The following is a 17,884-nucleotide window of genomic DNA, read 5'->3' as shown; positions in this document are numbered from 1 at the left end:
ACCCTAAGTGGAGGAATGGCACAGTAAAGGTTCTGCAAGTGTGGGAGCTGTAGCTGGAAGCAGGTGGATTTTTTTTTTTTTTTTTTGTCTTTTTCCTTTTTATCGGTACCAGGGATGGAACTCACTCACGACTGCCTGCTTGCAAGGCAGGCGCTTATGCCGCCGAACTAAATCCCCAGCCCCAAGCCGGTGGATTTTTAAACACAGGCTTCCAACCCTGAGAGTCTGGTCAGGGAGACATGGCCCCATGGCTTGGTTTCACCAAGGGAGAAAAAGGAGACATCAGGGATGAGCACTGCCTTTATTGCCCCTGCACTGGGGTCCCACGCTAGGATGCAGAGGTCTGTGGGGGAAGCAGATGACTCTAAGCCCAAATTATTGCTACTTGGCAAAGTTACCTTGGAGCTTCCCATAGTGCCCTGAGAATGGGTGGGATGTGGGCATGCAAATGATATGCAAATGACATGCAAACCAACCCAGGATCCTCCAGAGATCTCTGGCGAACTATGGGTGTTGGAAGTCCAGTGGGTGCAGGAGAATGATGGGGACACCCAGGTCCTTATTCCACATTGCAGACTGATCCGGCTCAGTCTCAGGGGCGAGGTTCAAGGGGTTGAGGGTCCCTGAGCATCAGCCCTGGTTCTGCCGCTGGTTGGGGAAAAGCAGAAACCTGGCCCCAAGACAGCAGGAAGAAAGCAGGACACTGGGAGTCAACCAGAGAGGGAAGGGACCTGCTTAGTTACATAGCAAGGCAGGAGCAAAAGGGACAAAGTCCAGGCCTCCTGTGCCAGGTGGAAAACTTCAGATGCCTGGAAGGCTGAAGCTACAAACAAAAAATACACCAATAGTAACAAATAAGCAGCCCAGTCCCTGAGCCCTGGCGCTGAGCCCCTCTCCCAGCTGGCCAGGCCCAGGTCTAGGAGGCGCCAGGGTCCTTGCTCTTGGTGCTGAGATGACCAGTGCAGAAGGAATCAGGCAAGGCCTTCCGGATCCTTGGTGTAAGCAAGTCAGGCTCAGTTGTTATTCATGATCCACCAGGAGGCTGGGGGTCAGAGACTAGGGGTCAGGAGCCACTGGGGACCCTGGCCCACCCCTCCTGTCCCAAGGGCTGCAGCATACCTGGGAAGAACACAGTGGTGAGAGTGTCCGGGGCTCGCAGGTGGTCAATGAGGATGCGCTGGAAGGCCTTGCTGCAGGGCGCCTGCTGGTGCCTAGGGAGGGCCAAGGATGGATGGGACCGAGGCTGCAGCCATCTGCTTCAAGATCAGGGCCACTGCTCTTGGGTTCCCCAACCCTATCCCAGTTCTGCTGTCTGGATTCAGTCCCAGGCCTTCTCCACACTGGCTCAGAACCTCAGTTTTCTTTTTTTTCTTTTTTTAAAGAAAGGGCCCCGCTGTATAGTCCAGGCTGGCCTTAAACTCGCAGTGATCCTCCTGCCTCAGCCACACAAATGCTGGAATTACAGGCATGTGCCACCATGCCCAGCAATCAGTTTTGTCCTATGTGAAATGGGGACAAATCTACCTCACTGGGATCCTGTGAGGGTTAAGGGATGATTCATACAAAGTATCTGGCATAGGCACAAAGTGACAACAGAGTACATTCATTTGATGCCTACTGTATACCAGGCACTGTACTCAGGGTATCTTGTTTGTTTTGCAGTACTAGAGATTAAACCCAAGGCCTTCACACAGAGCTACATTCCCAGGCCTTTTTTTTGTTTTGTTTTGTTTGTTTGTTTTTAGATAGGGTCTTGCTAAGTTGCCTAGGCTGTGCTTAAAACTTCTTGTCTTTTTTTTTTATCAGTACTGGGGATCGAACTCACGACCGCCTGCTTACAAGGCAGGTGCTTATGCCGCTGAGCTAAATCCCCAGCCCCTGTGCTTAAAACTTCAATCCTGCCTCAGCTTCCCAAAGTACTAGAGTTACAGGCACATACCACCAGGCCTGGCTTGTATTCAGTTGTTTAAACATTATATTCAGACCATCTGTGAGAGGTTAGCTGTTGTCACCCCCACTGTGGAAAAGCAGATGGCTGGAGCTCTGACAGGTTAGGTAACTCTGCTGAGGTCACACAGCTAGTAAGTGGGACAGCAGGACCTGAACCAGGCCTGACCTGCTCCAGGGCCCATACTCACTTTAGCTGTAGGACCACCGCTCATACCTTCTCCAGGAGGCTTCATCCTGCCAAAACTCGTACAGGGTATAGGAGGTGTTGTCCAGCATCTTATGGGCAGACACACTGTGGGGCCAAAGAGATGGCCAGGCCAGGCCGGAGCTGCTATCACTGCTGCCCCAGTAGCCAGGGTCTCATGGGAACCCTGCCCAGAGCATCCAGCCCAGCACCCTCCTCTGCCCACGCCTCCCCACCTTGGCCATCCCACCAATAACTGGGGACTCACTGCAGACAATGACTCTGGGCCCCTGTGAAGTCCACATAGCAGCAAAGGGCTCGGTGGAAGTCCCGCAGGGCAGATTCGGCCACCTGCACCTGCCGCTGGGCCACGAGTATGTACTATCGAGAGGAGTGGCCAGTCAGCCAGGGTGGGGTAGGCACAGTGCAGGCAACTGTACCCTTCCTGACATCTGGCCATCTTGGGGTCAGCCCCTGTTATCAACAAGCCCTCGGGCGCCACTGACTCCTCCCCTCCCTCCAAGGTCACTGCTCAATCCAGCCATTGTCCCTCTCTTCTGCAATATGTCACCACTTCCCACTGTCCCCTCCCACTTCCCTCCTCTACCCCAGACCCAGGTTTCAGATATGCTGATGTGGGAACCGACACCCTGAGGGAGTCAGATTTCTGCAGGGTCTCAAAGCAAGGACCAGAACCAGCCTCTGCCTGCCAGGCCTGGTAAAGGGGCACATGTAGGCTGCTGGCCTCATAAACATAAGCCCCTGGCCTTGCTGAGTACACAGGTCTGACATCCAGCAGCCTGCCCCTCCCTGGGCTCACCGAGTCAGGACCCTTGGTGAGGTCCTCTTCATGCAGAGGTTCCAACCGGGGGGCCTATGATGGACACAGAATGTAGGCCGAGTCTCCAGTACAGGCCTGCCTTACGCTGATGCCAGGGAAGTCCTTCCCGAGGGACACTGGCCACACAGCACCCACCTTGCACTCGAGCTGGTCTATGAGCTCCTGAAGACGGTTGACCTGGAGCCGCCACTGCATTGCAGCCTCTGAGTTCTTCCCTAAGGATGGGTTCCAGGGAGGGGATCAGCACTAGACCCCTGAGGCTAGAGAACTCCAGACAAACTAGGGAGCCATAAAGGATCAGGCACTGGGGGACAAAAGGGGTGCCATATCTTCCCTGGACCCTCCTCAGCCAGGTACTGGTCCCACACCTATGTCAGAAGAGCCAGGAGACCAGGTGGGGGACCGGCTGACACTCCTCAGAGCCCTTCGTCCTGCCCGCCGGCTGCCACGGAGCCTCCTCTGCATTTCTATATTCTCTTCCTCCGACCTAGGGGGAATAGAGGGTCAGTGCATTGCCCCAGAGTTACAGAGGTAAGGACTGGGGTCCAGGACAGAACTAGTTCTGAGTGGGCCCAAACAGGCCTCCTGGGACTCCGAGACCCAATCCCGTACCAGCCACCCTTTCTCACCTGCTCATGGCCTCCCCTCCTTGTATGCTGTCCCCTGCCGAATGTGGTAACACAGAGGGATGTGAACTGCAGGAATGATGGGCACTCACACTCTGGACCCGCAGACTGGCAAGGCCCTGGTATATGATGGGCCACGGGCCTGGGCCTCCAGGGTGTCCGATGCACCCTCCAGAGAGTTCTGCAGAGCCTGGAGCTGGCTGGCTGTCTCCCGCAGCAGGAAGCGTGTCACAAACTGGTCCACCTTGGAGGCCTGCTCATATTCCTGAGGGCACAGGGCCAGTCAGCATCTCCAGCCCTGAGCATATTTCAGAGCAGGGAGCTGTCTCCCTGGTGGGCTACTACTTGCCCATCAGAGAAGCAGTGGACGAGGGCAGGGAAGATGTGGCACAGCAGTTTGGTGGGCAAGGGGAGCTCAGATCCTCCTTGGTGAGGCCTGGCCTCTCTTCCTGCAGCTGGGAGGCCAACCCACAGGGAGCCTATGCCAGCTGGCATGACAGCATTTTAGACCTCAAATTTTCTTTCCTATTGAGGCTACCACCTTCAGCTTTCTACAGCCAGTGAGGCCCCCACGCACAGCTGGGCAAGGTGGTGGCTAGAGGGCCTTCAAGGGCCAATTTTAAGTGTACAAAATGATGGTGAGATATAGCTCCATTCCTACCAGCTGGCCCCAAACTCACAATCTACATATGCATCCATCCATGCAACACACATTAACTGTGTACCTTTGGCTAGGAGGTACAGATACGCAACCATCACATCACAGTCTGTGCCTGTTTCCCCACCTCCAAAACAGGAATGATTATACCCCTCACCCTGAGCCTTTGGAAGCCTCCTCACCCCGGCTAATTCCTACATAGAATTCCACCCAGTGCCTGGTACACAAGTCCTCCATATAGGAATTGTCCTCTTTTTGTTTTTGGTGCCAAGATATCACACATGCTAGACAAGCACTCTCTCTACCTCCAAGCTACACTCTCAGCCCTTTCACTGTGAAGTAGGACCTCATGAAATTACCAGGCTGGGCTTAAACTTCTGAGTTTCAGGGGCTGGGGATTTAGCTCAGCAGCATAAGCGCCTGCCTTGCAAGCAGGCAGTCATGAGTTCGATCCCCAGTACCAATAAAAACGAAAACAAAAAAGACCAAAAAAAAAAAAAAAACTTCTGAGTTTCCTGCTTCAGCCTCTCAAGAAGATGGGATTGCAGGCATGCATCACTATGCCCAGCTCTGTCATTTATACTGTGAAACATACTACTAATAAGCAATCTGCCGGGCCTGGGGATTTAGCTCAGTGGCATAAGCACCTGCCTTTCAAGTGTGCGGTCATGAGTTCGATCCCTGGTACCGATAAAAAAGAAAAAGACAAAAAAAAAAAAAAAAAAAAAAGCAATCTGCCTATCTGTACACCTCTCAGTCACAGGTGCTCTGAGATCCCACACCTCCAACCATACACACACAACCTGGGATGAGAGTCCTGGGCCATCAAGGACTTCATCTCTTGTCCATGGACTGCTTCATTTCAGCCAACACAGAGGATCCCTCCTGAGCCAGGTTATAGGCTTAGAGACTGGGTTCTGCCATTCTCAAACACTGATTTCTAGATGCATGAAACCCTAACAGTAAATTTTCTGCCTAAGATGACCAATCAGTTTTTGTTGCAACCCAAGAACCTGGCAGAGATGGCAAAGCACCTACCCTGTGCCAGGCACTGTTCCAAGAATTGTACTTAATATGTTGGGTGTGGTGGTACACACCTGTAATCCTAGCACTTGGGGGGTTTAGGCAGGAGGATCACTGTGAGTTTGAGACCAACCTGGGCTACCTAGTGAGTTCAAAGTCAGCCCAGACTACATAGTGAGACCCTGTCTCCAAAAAAACATACAAAAAAGAATTTCACTTAAGCCTCATAGTACTTTACAGGAGTCATTACTGACCCCATTCACAGATGAGAAGACTGGAGCTTAGAGAAGCTGGTTAGTTTAGCCAGGGTCACCAGCTGGCAGGGCCACAATTCAAACCCAAGTCAGAAATTCCTTTCTACTGATACTAAATATCTGATAGGCACTGCTTCATTTATGATCATTATCGATCCCTGGTACCAAAAAAAAAAAAAAATCTATGATCATTATTAGCCTCGTTGTACAACTCAGAAATCAAACCTAGGAGAAGTCACAGAGTGAAAGGAGCCAAGATTCACCTAGATTCTGGGGGTAGGAACTCAGAGCCTGACTGATGAGGTCACAATGTGGCCTTCCCAACACAGGGCCAGCCAGGGCCCTAAGCCAGAAGGCAGGGCAGAGGTAGCATGGGCTGTGGCCCCTGAGGTGACCAGCTCTGCCATGGGAAACAGCAGTTCTCACAAGAGGACCAACGCACCCAAGCAGCCACTCGAGGAGAGGCCACCAGATATGGACAAGGCCGAGGGGCAGCAGTTCTTCAGCCACTTTAAGCAGAAGAAGCTGAATGTGCGTGTAGGGTGGGGATGGGGGACTAGCAGGGGGTCAGCTGCCCTGGACAGGAGGGCAGGTAGGGGTGCTGGGAGTCTAGACAGTTCTACAGACAGGAGAAGGGTTAGAGGATTCTCCTTGAGGATGAGGGTCCCAAGAGCCCACATGGGTCTGGGCCTGGGTCTGGGTAATACAGCACAGAAGGGAGGGCAGGGATCCCAGAGACAGAGGTGCAGGAGATCGGGATTGGGTGGCGGGAGGAGAGGCAGGAGAAAGGCAATTCTCAGCAGAGGCTGTGCTTGGAGATCAGGCATGGGGAAGCAGCTTTCCTTGATAGCAGCGAGCTACAGACACAAATTCCCCTCTCCTTCTCTCCAGTAGACAGGGATATCCCAACACAGATCAGCCTGGGGTAGGAAAGGCTTTCCAGAAGGAGGCGGGGATCTCGGCCAGCAGGCCAGCAGAGACCGCAGGAGGGAGGCTCCCTGACCTCAGGCAGGGAAGGCCTGATGCGACTGTGGGAGGCCTTTTGGCAGGCTAAGGACAACACAAGGCCTAATAGTTGTGAGGACCATGAGGGTCCCTGGAAGGAGGGCCGGGAGGTCCTAGGTCCTGGCTCAGGGCGCGCTCTTCTCCTCACATTCTGCGCACCTCCAGGCCAAGATCGTGCTGCTTTTCCCTGTGGACAAGTGGCAGCAGCGGACTGAGGTGGCGGGTCTGGGTGTGCGTGCGCAGCGGCCCTATGAGGAAGCGACTGGTGTCCAGGGAGGCATCCCAGCGTCTCGTATGCTTCAAGGAGCCGGAGACGCCCCGGATCAGCGCGAGCAGGTGCGCAGGTACAAGCTGAGGGTCCAAGTCCTGCTCCTGAGGCTGAACTCCAGACTGCAGGATGAAGCCTATCGCGCCGCGGGCGGGGCCAGACCTGGGGGCGGAGCCTCAGACCACAGGGCGGGGCCAAAGCCCGAGCAGGACCAGCAGCAACGGTTCTCCAACCTGCTGAACCGGAGTGAGGCGGACACCGAGTGCGCTCACGGCAAGCGGCGGTGGCGCTTCATTCGCTCACGGCCCTGAGTGCCCGGCCGGGTCCCGGCCTAATAAAGAGCGCATAGCAACCCTTGGCGTCTGTTAGCTCTGTTTGGGCCACTGGGGTGCAAGCAAAGTGAGGTCCAGCCAACGAAGGAATGAATAAGGCAGACGACTGGCAGCACCGTGATCTGAAGCCAGAGCTGACTTAGGCTTCTCTTTTTCTTTCTTTTTTTTTTTTTTTTTTTTTGGCTTTTTTGGAGACAGGGTCTCTCTATACAGTCAGGCTGGCCTTGAGCTCACTTTGTAGCCTAGGCTGGTCTGGAACTCTCCTTGCCTCAGCCTCCTGAGTGCTGGGATGACAGGTGTGAGCCATCACGCCCAGCTGGCTTCTCTTTCCTGTGACACAAGCTCAGAACCAGAACTGTCTCCCTAACACTCCAAGCCAGGATCAGTCCCTACTGGCCCAAGAGAGATGAGCTCGAAAAAACCTAGGATTTTCAATAGAAGAGAGACCCATTTCTAGCAAAATTCTGACATGTCCCATAGGACACAGCATTCAGACATTGCTCTTAGGCAGGACAGTCCTGCGGCCAGAAGGGAGAGGTGGCCCACACTCAGATTTTTTAAGCACTCAGCCCTCCTAGACTGAATTTGACCAAGGGGTCAAATTTAGCATCTGTCTCCCATTCTACCTTGTCCCATCCCCTTCACATTTAGCCAAAGGCTTCTTCCAAATCCCTTATCTGTCCAGAGAAGTTTACTTTCCTATTCATAAGTCTGACTGGTTCTCCACTACTGTCAGCAAAAAGTTAAAATGTATTATTGAGACACAGGCCCAGCTCCCTGGCTCCGTCTTCTCCAGTTAGTGCTTTGGTGGTTGGTTGCCCCCTCTGGCCATACTGGCACATGGGGTCTCTAATGTGAGGTTCATGCCCTACATCACTCATGAGAAGCCCCCCAGCAGACACTGTGCAGGAGGAGCCTGTGTCCCAAATCCAACTACAAATCCTAAAGCCACCTCAGCCTTGCCAAAGTGGCAGCCTGCCTTGCTGAGGCAGATGTAGCAGGATGAAAGTCCCAGCTCTCTTTCCAGCGACAGGCCCAGCTTCTGCTGAATTTTTATTTTGAGACAGGGTCTCACTATGTGACCATCCTGCCTCAGCCTCTGAAGTGCTGGGATTATAAGCATGCATCACCATGCCTGGCTAAAATACATTTCTGTCACTCAACACATCTCTTTCTTCACAAGGACTGCCATCAGGCTGGCTGGAGCATGACACGTGGCATATCTGACTACCCTTCCATCTACATGACGATCAGGGTAACCATGCTCATGCTGACCCTGTCAGCCCCTTCCCTGTGACCGTAACTCAGGACGTGAAAGAGAACATGTTTTATACTTGAATATGCACTGGCAAAAGCTGGTCTTCAGAAAAAACAATGGAGGGGCTGAGGATACACCTCTGCAGTGGAGCACATACTCAGCATGCACAAGGCCCTGGGTTCCATCTCCAGAACCAAAACAAACAAACAAAAAAAACCCACAATGCAAAGGCAGCACGCATCCGGGTAACCAATCCTGTAGTCAGATTCTGCTCCTGAGTTCAGTAGAATCTTCTACTGCCAACTAAAATGGCCCTAACAGAATTACCTCTGCAGAAACAAGAAGTGGCCTCTCTCCTATGAGGGTTACCACCACCTTTTGGAGGAAGAAAGAGCACGGAGAAAGAATGACAAGCTCAGGGTTGGGCGGGGTCCTCTGAGCAGCTGCAGATATGAATAGCTTTCTGTTCAGCACAGAGTGGAAGGGTGAAATCTACAGCCAAAGGACAGCAGATAACCTAAAGCGATTGTATTGAGCAGCTGAGGTCAGGCCATGGATGCTCAAATCCGTGGAGAGGGCAATGGTCTAGGGAGTTTTCACGGGGACGGGGTGGGCGCAGAACATTGGCAGTGTGGAGAACTGAGGTCACAATGAGTCCGATCCAAGTTCTATCTTCTTTGACTATACCCTTCCACTTTCACAACCAGGAACTGCTTAGGCCACATCAGGTGAAGCACCAGGTAAGCAGCAGCCGGGGCATAAAGAAGGGCTGTGCCCAAGGGGGAACTGTATGTCCAGATGGCCTTGCCACTAAGCCCCTTTCTCTCCAGGGCTCTGCTCTTCCCAGCAGCTTTTCCATACCGAAAAGGATTTGGTCTGACCCGTTTGTCCTCAGCATCAGCAAGGCCCAAGGGGACAGAGCAGAAGTGCTGAGCTCCGACTCCTGGAGAAACCCACTAGACAGAACCGGAAGCCAGGGGCGGGTCCACTCTGCCAGAAGAGGAAGAGGTGGAGCTTTGGGGCCAGTGGGCAGATCCAAAAGAAAGGGTCGCAGATCCAGCCCAAGAAAGGAGAGACCTAGGGATAGGCTAGACCCTTCAACGAGAAGGTGGCCTCTGTGTCTGGTGGTCACCGGCCCGGCCGGCCGCCCTCACTGAGCCACGTTGCGGTAGTGGTGGACCATGGCTCGGGCTTCACCAAGGCGGGCTTCGCGGGCGAGGGCCAGCCGCGCATAGTGCTCAAGAGCTCCAGCCTGGTGCCTAGCTGGGACCGGCCCTTGAGGCCGGGCGAGGCGGATTGCAAGCTGGCGGGCGGCGTGGCTCGCGTACATCCCATCAAGCACGGCGTGGTGGTGGACTGGGAAGCGCTGGAGGGGCTGTGGGAGCGCCTGCTGGTGGGGGGCCTGCGGGTGTGCCCGGAGCAGTGGCCCGTGCTGGTGAGCGACTCGCCTTCGGCGCCGCCTGAGGCCCGTGAGAAGGTTACCGAGCTGTTGTTCGAGGCCTTGGCAGTGCCCGCGTGCCACGTGGCCAGCACGGCGCTGCTGGCGCTCTGCTCTGCCGGCGCGCTCAGCGGGCTGGCGGTGGAGGCGGGCGCGGGCGTGTGCCACGCCACGCCTGTCTACGCAGGGCATTCGTGGCTCAAGGCCACCTTCCGGCTGGACGTGGCAGGCAGCACCCTGTCTCGCTACCTGCGAGAGCTGCTGGTAGCTGCGTGTCCCAACCTCCAACTGCAGGGCCTGCCGCGCAAAACCGTCACACAGCTCAAGAAGCGCTGCTGCTACGTGTCGCTGGACTTCGAGGGTGATCTTTGCGACCCTGCCCGACACCATCCGGCCAGTTTCCAAATGGGCAATGGGAGCTCTGTGTGCCTAGGCAGCGAGCGCTTCCGCTGCCCGGAACCCATCTTCCAGCCGCGTCTGCTAGGCCAGGCTGAGCCGGGGCTGCCCACGCTGGCCTTCCAGGCACTGCAGAAGATGCCCATGACGCTACGGAAACGGCTGGCCGACACTGTAGTCCTGGCCGGCGGTTCCACGCTTTTCCCTGGCTTTGCTGAGCGCATGAACCTAGAGCTGGAGGCGCAGTGCTGCCGGCACGGCTACCCGGCCCTACAGCCCCGCCTGGTGGCCAAGTCTGGGCGCGGCACGGCTGTGTGGACTGGAGGCTCCATGGTGGCCTCCTTGCACTCTTTCCAACGCGGCTGGATGACCCGGGCCATGTACCAGGAGTGTGGTTCCAGGCTGGTGCACGAAGTATTCAACTGACTGGGGGGAAGGGATGTGGTGTCACCAGGGGACACTACAGAGACAGAGCGCCAAGTTGAACTGCAGTTCTTCAGAGCAAGAGCACCAGATAAAAGAATCTCAGAGTCTGGAGTCCTCAAGTGTGGATGGGCCACCCCCACCCTGATCCCTTTCTGAATTAGGACAGGTGGTTTCAGGGTAGGGCCCACATTTTGACCGGCAGTACAAATCCCCCGCCCAACCACTGCCAGTTTAGAAAGTGCCAGTCCAAATGGCACCCCTAAGACCAGGCCCCTAACAGTGCTCCACCACCCAACTACATTTTTTTTTTTTTTTTCAGTACTAGGGATTGTGCTGAGCTACATCCCAGCCCTTTTTTATTACTATTTTTTTGGTAGCAGGAATTAAACTCACAGTCTTGTACTTGCCAGGCAGGCACTGTGTCACTGAGCTATATCCCTGGCCCGCCCTCTTTTGTTTTTTGAGACAAGTTCTCACTAAGTTACCTAGGTAGGGCTGAGACTACACATTCGTTCCTTAGCCTCCTAGAGTGCTGGCATTACAGGTGTGTACCACCATGCCCAGCTTTTACTTTTTATTTTGAGACAGGTCTTGCTAAATTGTTCCAAGCTGGTCTTGAAATTGCAGGCCATCCCTCTCAGGCTCCCAAGCAGCTAGGTTAAACAGGCATGAGCAAGCTTGAGGCAGCTACTACATTATATGTGAAAACAACTAAGAGCAATTAGTTCACTGTGTGCTAAGGTCTTTGGCTCTGAGGGTAATTCCTTTTCTCTGTAAAACAGGGTCAAGGCACTATCCTGGGCCTGCTCCCTGCTCCCTCCCCACCTTCCATAAGAACCATTGGCCAAGGACAGTAGATAATTTCTTAAACACCAAAGGCCCCTGTAATCCCAGAGTTTGAGAGGCTGAAGCACGAAGTGACCTCACCTCAAGTTTGAGGTCAGCCTGGACTACACAATGAGACCCTGTTTCAGAAAACCAAATTACAAAAGGACCACTGGAAGGGAGGTATGGCTTACTTCTCTGAAGTCACCACCCAAGGCCCCAGAGCCTGGCTGTTGGTACTGTCTACACTTGCACAATCTCAGGTCTCCACACATCACACAAGCTCCTGGCTGCACACACACACCTGCTATTCCCTTCTATCTTCAAGGGAAACCCCAACCATAGGCCCCTCAAACTAGCACACACCAGCATGGGAACCTGTGTCAGCACAACTGCTGTCCCAGGGCTCCCCGCTGGGGTACTGGCCAATACCAAGAACAAAAACGGCAGTGCTGTCCCAGGCATTGTTCTGGGTGCTGCAAACAGAGTAGAGAACAACACAGACAAAAATCCCTGCCTTCACTTTCATTTAATTGTGACAAGAAAAGGTAAGAGGTGGGCTCATTATCCCTGGTTTACAGATGGGGAAACTGAGGCCCAGAGAGGTTAAAGGGGCAGAGCCATAAAATGGAACTGTTGGCATTTGAACCCTGGCCTCTCTCTCCACAGCTCTGCTTGACAGGGTCCTCCCGCACAGCCCTGCCACTTACCAGTTTGGTAGTGTCCATGGCAGAGAGCACAGCTCGGTTCAGTGCCTCCAGGGCAGCCAGCACAGGCCGGTAGACACCCAGGTGCTTTGAAAAGTAGTCTGTGGACAGAAGCAGCACTCACAGACGTGGCTCCAACCACCTTCATAACTTACATGCTGCCTATCTGGGATTCCATAGCCACCAAGTAGACCCCTCATGCTGAGCCGGCCCATCCTGTCCTATCAGAAAGCCAGGCCCTTTACACATCCACCCGCCCAGGGTTCCCAGACACCAGGGCTCCTGTGGGCATACTCACCACACAGTTTCTCCGTCTCTAAATTGCTGTGGGTAAAGAAAAGGCATCTGTCTGAGCCTGAGATTTGGACCTGGCAAATGAGTTTGGAAGCCATTGCCCACACCACCCAGCTCCCAGCTCAGCTGGGCAAGGGATCTGTTGGGATGTTTGCCTGAGGAGTTAGGGAAGCAATGCAGATGAAGAACCCAGCCCAAGTCTTGGGAACCTTAAATGCTAACCTAGGTCTGGAATTTATCCTAAGGAGACAGGAAAGGGGGCAGCTGTGTACACAGGAAATGTGTGTACACCCAGGAAGCCTGAGAAGGAGTGTACATTCATGCCAGGATGTGTGAATATGGGAGCACAAGTAGGAAAGTGTGTGTGTGCGAGTGTGCACCTGCACCCATGGGTGGAGGCAGGCCCAGCTGTCCCCAGGCATCCTCTGGCTCCTGCAGGAAGGGGGAATGGAGGGGCTGAGCCATGGGTGGTGACTCAGGCCTGGCTATTTTGGGGCCCCAGCTGGAAGCAGCCTAGCGGGCAAAGCTGAAGCTGGGGTAGGTGGGCGGGGAAAGCTGGCATGGAGCCCTGGCACCTTTCTCCTACCCCTCATCCTCTAAAAAGAACTGAGGCAGCAGGAGACCCAGTGGGACAGCCTGGCCTGGCATCCGCCCGCAGCTCAGTCCTGCCCTCTTATACTCACTCGGTGGGATGCCCTCCGATGCCGCTGAATAGTTCCTGCAGCTCCCCTGGGCTGAGAACTCCATCAGCAAAGTAATTCTGGAATTCCTCAAAGGAGAGCTTACCGTCATCTGCGGGAAGCAGGGACAGAGTCGCTATCTGTGGGAAGCAAGGGCAGAGTCCCCGGGCTCCACGTGCCCAGGCATCTCGCAAGCAGCCAGCCAGGTGGGGTGGGATTCTGAGCTCAGTGGAGACCCTGACTGTTGAGGACAGAAGGACTGGAGTCCCCAAAGGAATCCGCTAAAGGGAACAGGGCCCACTTGGTTCCTGGCAGTGGAGACATGGACTCAAAAGACGTTGCCAAGTAGAGAAAGAATGAACACAGCTTGTGATACAGCCAGTGCGTGGCAGGGCTTCATTGGAGAGAACTTGGAAGGGACAGCTCCACTGCAGGGCAGAGGAAACGGCCATGCTCCAGACCAGGGCTGTCACAGAGAAGCTGCAGGGAGGCAAATGAGTTTTCCTCATAGCAGCCACCATAAGCAGCAGAAGGGAACGAGCTCTAGAACGGGAGTGAGAAGACTGAAGACACAGGGGATTTGCTCTGAATGCTGTGCAAGGTCACTGCTCTGAGCAGGGGGTAGGAGTTGGAGGGCGGGGAGGTGGGGGATATTTAAGGTGTGGGGTTAGGGAGCCTCTGAGCCTCCCAGATGGACTGCCCAGTGAGAGCATGTATGCCATCAATGGGTTGGGACAAACAGTTCCCACTAATCTGAAGAGACCCAAGAAGAGGTAGGGGACACGACCCTGTCTCAGGAGGGTGGAACACAAGAAGGTCTGAAGACCCCAAGTGGGGTGAGCATCAGGACACTCGGCTGCCCCAGCTGAGATGCCCTGCTGGCCAAGTGGCCCAGTGGGCTGCTCTGGGTCCTCAGCCTGTTGCACGCTGAGTCCCCTAAGGGCTCTTCCAGACCAGACTGGAGATTGTCCAGGCCACAGCAGGACTAGCTCATTCTGTGGACACTGGATTCACCTTTATTCCTGTCCAAGGTTGGGTTTCATTGAGTCCTTGAAGCCCATCCTACCTATAGATGGTAGGTCATGAAGAAAGTTAAGATGGCCTTGCCAGGGATTTAGCTCAGTGGCATAAGCACCTGCCTGGCAAGTGTGAGGTCGTGAGTTCAATCCCAGGTAAAAAATAAATAAAAAGATAAGGGGAAAGTTAAGGGGGCTTCTAAAAACCTAAGTACCTCACAAGGCCACCATTGTCCCACCCTTCCAAGCCTCTCTCACACACAGGCCCTTGCTCACAGACCTGGGTTCAAAATGCCCCTAGTTAAAGGATGTATGACCACAGATAACTTGCCTCAGCTCCCTGGGCCGCTACTCCTTTGAGAAATGGGTGAGAAATTCCAACCTAACTGGTTGTTGTGAGGATGAGGAGGTTGGGTACAGGAGCCACCCATCCCTGTGCTGGGAATGTGGAGAAAGTAAGCCCCCACCTCAGCCTGTGGCCAAACCCATATCCTCTGCTCTTGGTCCTGCCAAACTTGACTCAGATCAGAAGAATGCTTTCTCTGGGTAGGTGCCTTGACTGATATTCCCATGTGCGGCCCATAAGACCTCAACTTACCCTGCTCCATGTCCCCTATTCCACCCCCATCAAGGTACCCAAGGAAGCCATCCACACTCACCATTCTTGTCTGCTCTGCGGAAAACCTAGGGGATAAATGCGTGTTAGAGGGCGCTGTAAGGGGAACCTGAGAGGCCAGTGGCTCCGCCCAGTCCACGAGGCCCCAGCAGGCCTCCCTGCAGGAGCTTCCCACCAACCGGGTGCAGGAAGCACACACCGCAGGCAGGCACTTGCTCCCTTCTCCTGCAGGGCTGGGCCCCATAGGGCTCCAGGCAGCTTCCTGCACCCCACCTCCACAGTCCAGCTCAAGTCCTGCCTGATGCATCAACCCTTGGCCCAGGCCCAGGGGGAGGAAGGTTGGGAAGATCGGCCAAGAGGCATCCAAGCTCTCTGGGCAGCCCTCCCAGACCTGCACACCAGCTCCACTGGGTGGCTGTCCAGACTCTGTCCCAGTCTCTGCCTCGTGAGCTGTTTCCTCCTGCACAGTCACTAGTCCTTTCTTTGGGGTACTTCATTTTTCCCACTAGCACAAGAGGGAAAAGCCTGGGGTTAACACTTTCAGGATAGGTTCTTTTGTAGGCAAATCAGAGTCTCTGGCTAGCTGTGTGCATGTGTGTGCAAAGGGGAATGAGGGTGGCAGAAGGTAAGGGTCCAAGATTCAACTTACAGAGAAGCAGAGATGAAAGGCAGAGGGGGGTGCAGTCAAGACCAGAGACTCCCAGGTGCCCCGCAGCTCAGAAAGCCGAACCAAGACATGTGCCCCAGCCCAGACAGAATGCCCTCAGAGCTGTTGATCCTAAGCACCAACCTTCTCTGCTGACCCCTCAGTCAATGAGGGGTGAGGCAGTGAACCCACCTCACCCCTAAGCCGACTCAGAGAAGGCTTGTTCCTGGCTTGGGATCACACAGCCCAGCGAGGCCCAGGTGGGAAAGATGCACATGATGTGGGTGGCAGGGGGGACAGGGCTGTTAAGGTGAGAATGATGACACCTGAGGCCACTCTGTCATGACCCTGTCTATAAGTGTGACCTGGGTGGGACAAGGTCTTTCAGGCCTTAGTTTCCCCATTTGGGAGGCAGGAGGGTCAAGTCTTTCCAGGCTGGACTGTGGTCAGGTGCTGAGTCACTGGGGGCAGTGGGGAGGGAGCAGGGACCTCTAGGGTGGAGATGGAAGAGGGCCAAGGGGTGCTGAGCATAGGGCTGAAGGGCAGGAACTGGGGTTGGAGCAGCAGGGTCACCTGCCGCCAGTGGGAGGGGTACCTGGCCTATAGAGGATTCCTGGCAACCCTTACCAACTGCAGAACGTTGCTGCCCTTGGGTCGGGCTGCGAGGGGTCTGGGGGCAGCACTGGGTCAGGAGAGGCTTCAACATGTGTCCAGGCTGCCCTGCCCCATGAGCCCAGGGAGCCCAGCTCGGGGCTGCTACACGCAGGAGCTGCCACTGCTGCTCAGTGAAGTGCGGCCAGCCCCCGCCCCCACACAGATGGGGTGGGTTTGGGGACATAGGCAGCAGGGGCAGTGTCACTGGGGCAGGGACACGGAGAGACATGGAGAGGAAGAGACAGGACAGGGGACACAGCAGAGAGATCAAGATAAGGGAGACCTGGAGATGGAGAGTAAGGTCAGAGAGAGATTATGAGAGGGCTAGAGACCCGGAGAGACAGAAGAGCAGGGCCCAAGGACCTGAAGAAACGGGGACACAGACACAGGGAGGAAAGAGGCGCAGAGTCGCGGGTGGGCAGGGACAGGGACAGGGACAGGGAGAGACGACCCCTTGCCCGCGCCCCACTCACGTCCTGGAACAGCGCGTGTCCGGCGAGCCCCGTGGCAGATGCGGGAGGCCGTGGGGGTCCGGGCGCCGGGGGCCGGAGCAGACACACGGCGAGCAGCCCCGCGCATGCCATGGCGCGATGCGCTCGGTGGCTCGCCGGGGCAGTAACTCCCTCCCGCCGGACGCCACCGCTGCCGCCGCGGACCGGCTGGGGGTGGGGCGCCCGCTCATTGGCGCTGGCGCGAGCGCCGCCCCGCCCTGCCCCGCCCCCCCGGAGGTCTCCAGCCCTGCTCCGGGCCTCGGTTTCCCAGTTCCAGCAGCAGGTCTTTGCCAGAGCCCCCGAAGGGGCAGCCACTGCGAAGCAAGTAATCCCCAAGGGTTCACTTCCAGCCAGGGCGTCGGAAGCCAACGGACTCGACAAGTGCAAAACACGGGGTCCCCAGCTCTGGGCACTTGCTCTCTGCCAAGTAGGAATGACAGTGGACCCCCCTCCCGCCCAGGCTGTGTGAGGCTGCGTCCCTAACAAGGGATTGAAATAGGGGTCGGCTTGGAACACCCATCTAAAATACAGGTCGGGAGCTGGGGATTTAGCTCAGCAGCGGGGCATACCAAAATAAACAAATAAATGATAAAATAAAATACAGGTCGGTGTGAGGAATCTAGCTCACCCTTCTTCCAGGCCTCTAAGGTCTCCAAGTCAATTTAGCCTCCTTTGCCCCCTCTCCCATTTTGAGCCCCGTTTATTTACATATTCACCTATTTAGCTGTCTCAGGAAGTTGCCTCGACTGGGTTCAAAACTTCCATCCTCCTGCCTCAGCCATCCTGTGCTAGGATTGCAGGTGACCATCACTGTACCTTAGATTTAGAAACTGAAACAGGACTTCGTTCCAGCCTTAGAAGGTGCCTTCTTGTCCCCTGAGCAACACCCAAAGATGGTCTCTTGAACAGCATTACTCTCCTGCTTAAGTCGAACTCTGTCACTTGTTTCTCTCAGCTTTTCAGGACTGTTCCACCCTGGCCCAGGCTCAGGCCCAGGCCCAGGCCCTTGTCCACTCATCTGCTTGCTGTGTCCTTCCTTCAGTTAAACCTTACTACTCCTATAGTACTCAGTTCAAGCACCACCCTCCAGGAAGCTCCCCCAATCTCATTTGCATGGATGCAACCTAGAGAGCTCCATGAGGGGAGGAACACATGCTCCCCCACGTAGGAAGCACCCCACACAGATACAAATAGTTTATGCATTTGCAGCATGCTTACTAATGCACAAAAGCGGCTGGATAAAAACAGCAAACTGATAGCAGGGGCCTCTGTTGCTGGAGAAGGATGCTCACCTTC

General features: G+C 55.0%; 3 protein-coding genes across 3 annotated transcripts; 2 read left to right on the top strand and 1 right to left on the bottom strand.

The window, feature by feature from the left end:
* Positions 1–287: 287 nt before the first annotated feature.
* Necab3 (N-terminal EF-hand calcium binding protein 3) lies at positions 288–16,776 on the bottom strand. The gene is made up of 13 exons (XM_005002724.3): positions 16,571–16,776; positions 14,841–14,865; positions 13,169–13,277; positions 12,490–12,515; positions 12,195–12,292; positions 3,694–3,866; positions 3,344–3,462; positions 3,111–3,190; positions 2,955–3,008; positions 2,403–2,515; positions 2,165–2,242; positions 1,120–1,211; positions 288–1,042 (listed from the first exon to the last, which is right to left on the bottom strand). Exons 1-13 carry the CDS (start codon positions 16,679–16,681, stop codon positions 1,014–1,016), a joined length of 1,107 nt encoding a protein of 368 aa, XP_005002781.2. The 5' UTR covers positions 16,682–16,776; the 3' UTR covers positions 288–1,013.
* On the top strand, positions 5,836–7,303 carry CUNH20orf144 (chromosome unknown C20orf144 homolog). The gene is made up of 2 exons (XM_063248506.1): positions 5,836–6,067; positions 6,707–7,303. Exons 1-2 carry the CDS (start codon positions 5,846–5,848, stop codon positions 7,118–7,120), a joined length of 636 nt encoding a protein of 211 aa, XP_063104576.1. The 5' UTR covers positions 5,836–5,845; the 3' UTR covers positions 7,121–7,303.
* Positions 8,349–11,168, top strand: Actl10 (actin like 10). The gene is made up of 2 exons (XM_013150408.3): positions 8,349–8,396; positions 9,487–11,168. The coding sequence occupies exons 1-2, from the start codon at positions 8,349–8,351 to the stop codon at positions 10,657–10,659; spliced, it is 1,221 nt and encodes a 406-aa protein (XP_013005862.2). The 3' UTR covers positions 10,660–11,168.
* Positions 16,777–17,884: the final 1,108 nt, after the last annotated feature.

Source organism: Cavia porcellus, unplaced genomic scaffold (genome assembly GCF_034190915.1).
Source record: "Cavia porcellus strain 051 isolate PalLab524CR breed Dunkin Hartley unplaced genomic scaffold, mCavPor4.1 scaffold_5, whole genome shotgun sequence".
Taxonomy (NCBI): Eukaryota; Metazoa; Chordata; class Mammalia; order Rodentia; family Caviidae; genus Cavia; species Cavia porcellus.
Note: the sequence above shows the minus strand (reverse complement) of the source record. Positions and strands in the feature narration are given on the sequence as shown.

Excerpts from the sequence above, each read along its gene's own strand:
- Actl10 (XM_013150408.3), top strand. The coding sequence starts at position 8,349 with ATGACACGTGGCATATCTGACTACCCTTCCATCTACATGACGATCAGG. Across the intron at positions 8,397-9,486 it reads CCATCTACATGACGATCAGG|GCTAGACCCTTCAACGAGAA; the intron begins GTAACCATGCTC and ends ACCTAGGGATAG.
- Necab3 (XM_005002724.3), bottom strand. The coding sequence starts at position 16,681 with ATGGCATGCGCGGGGCTGCTCGCCGTGTGTCTGCTCCGGCCCCCGGCG. Across the intron at positions 13,278-14,840 it reads CCGCAGAGCAGACAAGAATG|ATGACGGTAAGCTCTCCTTT; the intron begins GTGAGTGTGGAT and ends TGCTTCCCGCAG. Across the intron at positions 2,516-2,954 it reads TCACCAAGGGTCCTGACTCG|TACATACTCGTGGCCCAGCG; the intron begins GTGAGCCCAGGG and ends TCCTCTCGATAG.
- CUNH20orf144 (XM_063248506.1), top strand. The coding sequence starts at position 5,846 with ATGTGGCCTTCCCAACACAGGGCCAGCCAGGGCCCTAAGCCAGAAGGC. Across the intron at positions 6,068-6,706 it reads TTAAGCAGAAGAAGCTGAAT|GCCAAGATCGTGCTGCTTTT; the intron begins GTGCGTGTAGGG and ends GCGCACCTCCAG.